Here is a 7,928-nt window from a genome sequence, read left to right on the forward strand (position 1 = left end):
GTGCAGCAAAGTCAACACCTGATCAGATGTTGAATGTATATAATTGCAATATAAATTACTCAAGTTTGTCACAGTAAGACTAGAAATGTGCGAGAAACCTGTCATATTAATTGTTGACACAGGTGCAGACATTTCAATGATTAAATAAAATACAATGAGACCAAATGTAAATATTTTAACCAACCAAAATTGTATAATGAAAAGAGTTACTGATGGAAAACTAAAAACCATTGGTTGTACATACACTAATATAATATTAAATAATTTTGAAATAGCGCATAAATTTCAAGCGGTTACAAGAGAATTACCAATTTTCACAGATGGAATCCTTGGTCGTGATTTTTTAATAAACTATGAATGTAATATTAGGCTGTTAAAAAAGTCCTGCGGTAATTCCGCGAGGTGTCGTTGTAAGCGCGTAGTTCTAGTTGTATTCATTGTATCGAGTCGTAATATATAGTCCTTGACAGTGTTAAGTCGTTCGTGAGTTATAGTGTCGCAAATATGGAGCAAAATAAAGAGAAAATCCGACATATTTTACAGTACTACTATGACAAAGGCAAAAATGCATCTCAAGCTGCCAATAAAATTTGTGCAGTTTATGGACCCGATACAGTTTCCATTTCCACCGCACAACGATGGTTTCAACGTTTTCGTTCTGGTGTAGAGGTCGTCGAAAATGCGCCACGCTCCGGAAGGCCTGTCGTCGAAAATTGCGACAAAATCGCTGAATTAGCCGAGAAAGACCGGTATAGTAGCAGCCGTAGCATCGGCCAAGAGCTGAAGGTAGCACTCATGAAGAAGAGGCCATCTTTGATAAACAGACGCCGCATTGTCTTCCATCAGGACAACGCCAGGCCACACACTTCTTTGGTGACGCGCCAGAAGCTCCGGGAGCTCGGATGGGAGGTTCTTTTGCATCCGCCGTATAGTCCGGACCTTGCACCAAGTGACTACCACCTGTTTTTGTCCATGGCGAACGAGCTAGGTAGTCAGAAGTTATCCACAAAAGAGGCCTGTGGAAATTGGCTATCCGAGTTTTTTTGCCAATAAGGAAGCGAGCTTCTATGACAGGGGTATTATGAAGTTGGCATCTCGTTGGGAACAAGTCATCGAACAAAACGGCGCATATTTGACTTAAAACAGATGATTGTAACTAATTTTATGAACAAATGAAAATTCAAAAAAAATACCGCAGGACTTTTTTGACAGCCTAATATATGTTTAAAAACTTGGCTACTGTCCTCGAACTAAATTATGAAAAAATCGAAATACCTATTTAAGATAAGTACCAAGAAAATATAATAATACCACCACGGTGCCAAATAATAAAAAACATTAATTTAGTAAATATTACGGAAGATCAAGGCAGACAATCGGATATCCCCGTCCGGGATATCTTAGGTAGCCGTGATCCTGATCTTCTGCTTCATCTATACCTGTTCCTCAGAAATGCCGATGTCAACGTTTAATGATGTTTCCTTCGTTGTGTCCCCTCCTATCCAAACGATAAACTTTTACTTAGTCGCGGCAATACATACACACTCTCTTTACAGATGCACGGGCCGAAGGTTGTGCAGTCCACTGATCATTCAACAAGAGCCAAAGGTTGTACCGCTCATGACAACTCTACACGAGCTGATGATTGCGCCGGTTAATGACCATTCTATCCTGGATTCCTCGAGTCGAGAAAGACGCACCACGCTAGATATGGGGTACAGACTAGGGGGGCGTTGCTGATTAATGGTCAGCTGCATCCCAATAGGAAGAGTCCAGTGTCGGGCACACGTACAGAGCATCGAAGACTACAACATACCAATTATGAGAACACTTGTAATACTACCTCGAGCCAACCGCGAGTAATCGGTTACATATTACTAACATAGTTGTAAGACAAAAATTGTCAAAATATTGGACTCCCGGTTCCGTCAGGCTAACGCCACATGTGCCTTAATAAAATATATATTTTGGAAAAAAAAATTACGGAAGACAGCGTAATAACCAGGTAAAACCGGGAGTGTTTTATTCTAACGCATTAATAAGCAAAGATGCACAATATATTAATATTATGAATGTGAATGACAATTATGAGAAGATTTCAATCAATGATATGACATCCTATATCAGAATTTCATCTGCAAGTAAGTTTGATATGATGGAAATAAATAAGAATCCAAGCAACGAATTAATAAATTACATAAAGAAATCAAGATACAAACGGTACCGGCAGAAGCCGAAACGAAACTATTGAAACTATGTGAATCTTTTCATGATATTTTTTCGTTAGAAAACGACTCGTTAACAACTAATAATTTCTATAAACAGGAAATTCAAATGCAAGATAATAATCCTGTGTACATTAAAAATTATCGTACTCCTGAAACTCATAAAAAAGAAGTTGACAGACAAATCAAGAAAATGCTTAGTGAAAAAATTATTCAACATTCTGTATCCCCATGGTAATGGTAATGGTATTTTATAGAGACTTTAAACTTGTTCAGTTCATTCGTCTCTAGCCTTGAGAAAGGCCCTTTGAAAACACTACTCTATTTTACTCCAGCGCTACCACCTCCGCCCTCTTGCCTTGAGAAAGGCACTCGATCCCTCGCCGTCCAGCCCGTCCAGCAACGATGTTGTCCAGTCGGTGTCCACACAAAGAATGATGAGTATCCCCTATAATTCATCCATACTTTTAGTTCCGAAAAAGCAAATCACAATCACAGATCCTTCTAAATATTCAGTAATCGATATACAATATCCAATGCCAACGAACGCTGATGATGTACGACGTTTTGTAGCGTTTTGTAACTACTATCGACGCTTTATACAAAATTTTGCTCAAATAGCACAACCTTTGAATAAATTATTTAGAAAGAATGTTAAGTTTAATTGGTCAAGAAGCATTCAGCACTTTGAAAAACAAACTCTTATCCCCACAAATTCTTCAATTCCCTAATTACACCAGAAATTTTATACTAATTACTGACGCATGAAAAATCCATCTTCAAAGTTAACTTGAATGAGATTGGATTTGGAAGAATTTAATTTTAAAGTTCAGTATGTAAAAGGAAAAGTAAATGTAGGAGCGGATGCGCTTTCAAGAATTAAACTAAACTCAGAAATACTGTCAGATTTATCAGTATTGAAAGTTACAACAAGAGCAGGAAGCAGAGAGAAAGAGCAACGAGTTGAGCAACAAAAAACACAAGTGATATAGAGCCTGAGCCTGAAAATATTTCAATCACTCAATATAAATGAAGTATATAACTTACCGAAGTTAAAGATTGAAAAGATTTCTATAAATAAATCGAATAACATACATACGAAATAATGAAAAAAAAAATGAAACAAGGATCTTACTCGAGCGTCAAGAATCCAAATGAAAAATGATGAAATAAGAAAGCCATTTGTGCCAATGAGAAGGAATGAAATAAAAGAAACCCTAGGTAAACTACTGAAGAGTATTGATGAAAAAGCAAATGATTTGAAGATTGAAAACATAGCTCTCGCGCTATCAAACCCAATTTTCCAAATTACAACATTAAACGAATTTAAAGAAGCATGCAACGAACACCTTTGTTTTGTACAAATTGTACTTTATCAACCAAAACGTGAAATTAATAATTCACGCGAAATTATAGAGATAATCAAAGAAACCATGATTCCGCAATTGGTGGACACACAGGTATTAACAGATATCGAAAATTAGAAGCTATTTACAATTGGCCAAATATGAAGAAATCTATTGCAAGGAAAACAAACATACAAGCAGAACTTTGGAAAACTGTTACACCCACACCACAAAAACCATTTACATAAATAGCTATGGATACTATTGGTCCTTTCACCAAATCAAATACAGGCAACAGATACGCATTAACAATTCAATGTGATTTATCAAAATACATAATTATTAAACCGATACCAGATAAACAAGCTAAAACATCAGCCAGAGTTTTTGTTGAGAACTGCATTTAGGTATATGGTACCCCATCCCTCATTAGAACGGATCAAGGAACAGAATATAGGAATGAAGTTTTCAACAGAATTAATGACATGCTTCAGATAACATATAAATTTTCAACCCCTTATCATCCAGAAACCGTTGGTGGTTTGGAGAGAAACCATCGTTGTTTAAATGAATTTGTAAGACAATTTGTCAACAAATCTCTAAGCTATTGGGATTTGAACTTATCTTTGGACATATTGCAAATTTACCACAATGTTTGAAAAACCCGAAAGAAATTGAACCAATCTATAATTATGAACAGTACTAAACAAACAAAATCAAAATAAATCTGACGCATAAGTGCAGCGCAGCGCGCAGCATAATAAACTGATCCACTTTATAACCATACGCGATTGTAATAAACTGACCCACTTTATGACCGTGCGCGTATACTCGAATAAACACAACAGCGCGCGTCAAACAAACCAAACTTCTATGTTATGTTTATGTTTATTTCCTTTACTAACATAGGATAAAGAACTGACAATGTAAACCACAAGAATTGATAAATTTTTGTGATTTCAATAAACAGAGTTACTCAGTTGAGTTCTGAACATAGACACGGAATGTCTAATTCCTGATGACAATCCTCGCGTGGCAAACCGATGCCTTTTTGTCCGCCACTCCTGGAGTACTTTCTTTCAAAAAAATGTCAAAAAAAACATATTGAGGCCAAGCCAAGCTTTGAAAAGTCAATTAAAAAATTGGATTTGATGATATTGATGATTGTTCTATCAGGAAAAAAATATTGATTTTTTTTTCCTCTACACTCTGGAAATGTGTACGTTATATCGAGGGTACGTTATAACGAGGGTACGTTATATCGAAGTTTCCCTGTACATACTTTTCGGTGCAGTGCTCCGTAAAGGGGTAGCACTTCGGCGGAGCACACTGTAATGAAAGGGTTAATAGCTGTTGTTCGAAATTTATCAAATAGAACTGCTATGTACGTTAAGTGGAAAAAGGAGGAACAAGTATATAATTCATAGGAGGAGAAGAACTAAATAAATTGCCCTTCTGGTAGTGATCACCAAGATTGTGAGCTCATTGAAATTAAAAGAATTTTGAAATACAGGGTAACTTCGATATAACGTACATTTTGCTTTCAAAATTGTACGTTGTATCGAAATGTACGTTATATCGAAGCATAATAAAGAACTCTGAAACGTAGCTTATATTACTTCATTGTGTTACTGTTTGAGTAAGGTTGATGAATAAAATCAATAAGAAGACGAAGCCAACTTTTCTCATGATGTTTCCCTTTGTTCAGTTGATTGAAGTTAGATTCATTTAGAATCCGGAATCACAAAACAGTAGTATTCCGGGATTGATTAATGTTACAACACAATCTTTAGTATCAAAATACAGATAATTTATTGTTCTTTCAGAAAAAAAAATTAAAAAAATTTTTTTTTGGGACCTCAATCATGTGTACGTTATATCGAGGTAAAATGTACGTTATATCGAGGGTACGTTATAACGAGGGTACGTTATATCGAAGTTTACCTGTATAATAAAATTAAAATTTATAGCTGAAAGTACATCAATAAAATCGTTTGTGCTAAACGGACTAGGTTTTTATTTTTCGAAATCTTTAGAATCTTGAAATCGTTAGGATTGGTAAGAAGGGTGCCAAGGGAAAAAATCGACCCTAAAATTCCAAAAAGTTACGTGATAAAAAATGATCACCACCTCGAAGAAATACCCTATACCGAATTTTAGCTTAATCGGACTTAAAAGAGAGTGGCGCACGAAAATCGAGGTTTTTAAAAAAAAAATGATGCCAAATGTCTTAAAATTGCATTACTTGTCGAGATTTACAGTTATCTCGATTTTTTTTCGTAAAAAGGAAATGTTTTTTTGGCACTTTTGGGTCGTTTTTTTGCCGGAAAAATCGATTTTTGAAAAAAAATTGTTTTGATATAACCGTAAATCTCGACGTGTCATGAAATCTTAAGTCATTTGGCTCCAATTCTTTTTTAAACCTTGATTTCCGGTGATTTACCGTTTTTCAAAAAACTCAAATTTTAACCTTTGTGACACCAGTAAATGAAGCCCGACTGAACTAGTATAGTAGACGAGTAGACGACACTCGTACACACAGGACGTCGCACGGATGTCGTCTATAGACGACGCTTGTAACGAAAGGGTTCAAAAAATAAATTTTGAGTATTGTTAAGTCGTCTATGTCGTCGTCGTCTATAGACGACGCTTGTAACGAAAGGGTTCAAAAAATAAATTTTGAGTATTGTTAAGGTATTCTTTAAATTATTAAACATCACATTTAGTACAGGACCTAACCTACCTCTAAGTTTTCCAGCTTTCTTTTCATTCTTTCATAGTCTTCTCTAACCTCATTTATTGCTTTATAATTTGAACAATGGCGACTGCTCATTATGCGATGTTTACCTGAACTGAAAAAAAGAACAATGTAAAAAAAATTTATTATGAACGAAATATAGCTCACCTTAATGGAATACTATCGCTTGTAACACTGCTACATTCGCTATCGTGTTCACTATACTTTTCAATAATGTCATCTATTATTCCTTGGCTGGCAATTGTTATAGAATCTCCAGATTCACCGCATCCTCCACTCATTCCCATACTAGAGTTTAAATTGTTATAACGGAATGCTACGTTGCTTTTAATATGTGATGGATTCGAATCTCGATCGATATCGATAGTAGTGTGATCTGTGTACCATGCTTTAATAAATATTCAATCAAATTCGGTATACTTCAATACAAATGTTTACAGAAACATTTCTGAAAAACAACAAATGTTATCATACGAGTATTAGATACAATTTAAGCAATACAAAATGGATTCCACCCTAAGTTTTGTTTGTCTAATTCTATTTGTGCATTTCAGCTATCTTCTAGGTAATTTTTAATTTAGTTGCCTGTCAAAAAGAAAGTTCTGGTATATTTCAACTATCAAGCTAAACAAATCTCTGTCATAAGATCAAAATGTGAAAATGGAACATCCCGATTGAAAATAGGAAAAGTTTCCAATATTGACCTGCAGTGATGTCGAAGAAGATATCCTAACGTTCAATTGAAATTTGCATTACAGTAATTCGGTAAATTGTTAATGCTTTGGAGTGTGGAGTGAACATGTGATTCTAGTAAGATTATCGAAAACTGATGTTTTTATTGCATGTGCATTTTTGACATTATGTAATATCGCTTCGATCATGTAATTTGAATTCTTTGATATTGTACATGCAATATTCGAGATACACTGTACCAGCAATCAGACGATTGAACATTGTTGCTGTCGCGAACAGATAGGGCTTTGCTGTAACTTATGTAACTGTAACTCAGCAAACTTAAAATCATATTTAACAAAACCCCAGCTGAGCGAAGAAGGAAATGTGTAAGAGCAAGGCAAACACAAGAATTTACTTTCATTGCATGTATAGATTAAGTTTCAAAATACTTTACTTCAGTTATTGCTTATCATAAAACCCAAATGGGAAATAGTCGCTTAGTTAGGACGAAGCGCAACATTCAGATTGCGTCTTACAAGACGTTTACAAACGAAAGTTTACAAACAAGTTAGTGTATGCATAACTAAGGATGCAATTTATTGCCCCTTCATTCTTCGCAGCGCGCGCAAACGTCTATAGGAGAAGTGTGTAATACGCACCCCCTAAGCGAGAATGGATTTATCTTGACGTGCTCTTAAAAATTAAGGTAACAGCTACGTCGTACGTAGATTAGTTAACCCTCAGTCATCTGTAATAGTTCTGTATTTTGGATACTGGATAACAAAATTGCAACATTTTTTTTTTTTTGCAATGCGCCCAAATTCTATATTTTGCAATCATAGTAGAGGTAAATACGCTCATAAGTTTTTCTCTCAGAGAAAATAAAGCTCAGAGAAATAGCTTGTATGAATGAGAGATGTAATA

The 7,928-nt window shown here is 35.3% G+C and overlaps 1 protein-coding gene across 2 annotated transcripts in view; it reads right to left on the reverse strand.

The window, feature by feature from the left end:
- Window positions 1-7,820, reverse strand: part of LOC129781615 (transmembrane and coiled-coil domains protein 1-like) — a 44,292-nt gene extending 36,472 nt beyond the window's left edge. The window contains exons 1-2 of one of the 2 annotated variants that reach the window (XM_055789259.1): window positions 6,477-7,820; window positions 6,315-6,423 (exon numbers count right to left, since the gene is read on the reverse strand). In XM_055789259.1, the coding sequence (XP_055645234.1) occupies window positions 6,315-6,423; window positions 6,477-6,616 (249 nt within the window). In that variant the 5' untranslated portion in view covers window positions 6,617-7,820. The remainder of the gene's footprint in view (window positions 1-6,314; window positions 6,424-6,476) is intronic. The other variant, XM_055789258.1, reaches the window with a different exon arrangement.
- Window positions 7,821-7,928: the final 108 nt, after the last annotated feature.

This window comes from Toxorhynchites rutilus, unplaced genomic scaffold, assembly GCF_029784135.1.
Source record: "Toxorhynchites rutilus septentrionalis strain SRP unplaced genomic scaffold, ASM2978413v1 HiC_scaffold_16, whole genome shotgun sequence".
NCBI lineage: Eukaryota > Metazoa > Arthropoda > Insecta > Diptera > Culicidae > Toxorhynchites > Toxorhynchites rutilus.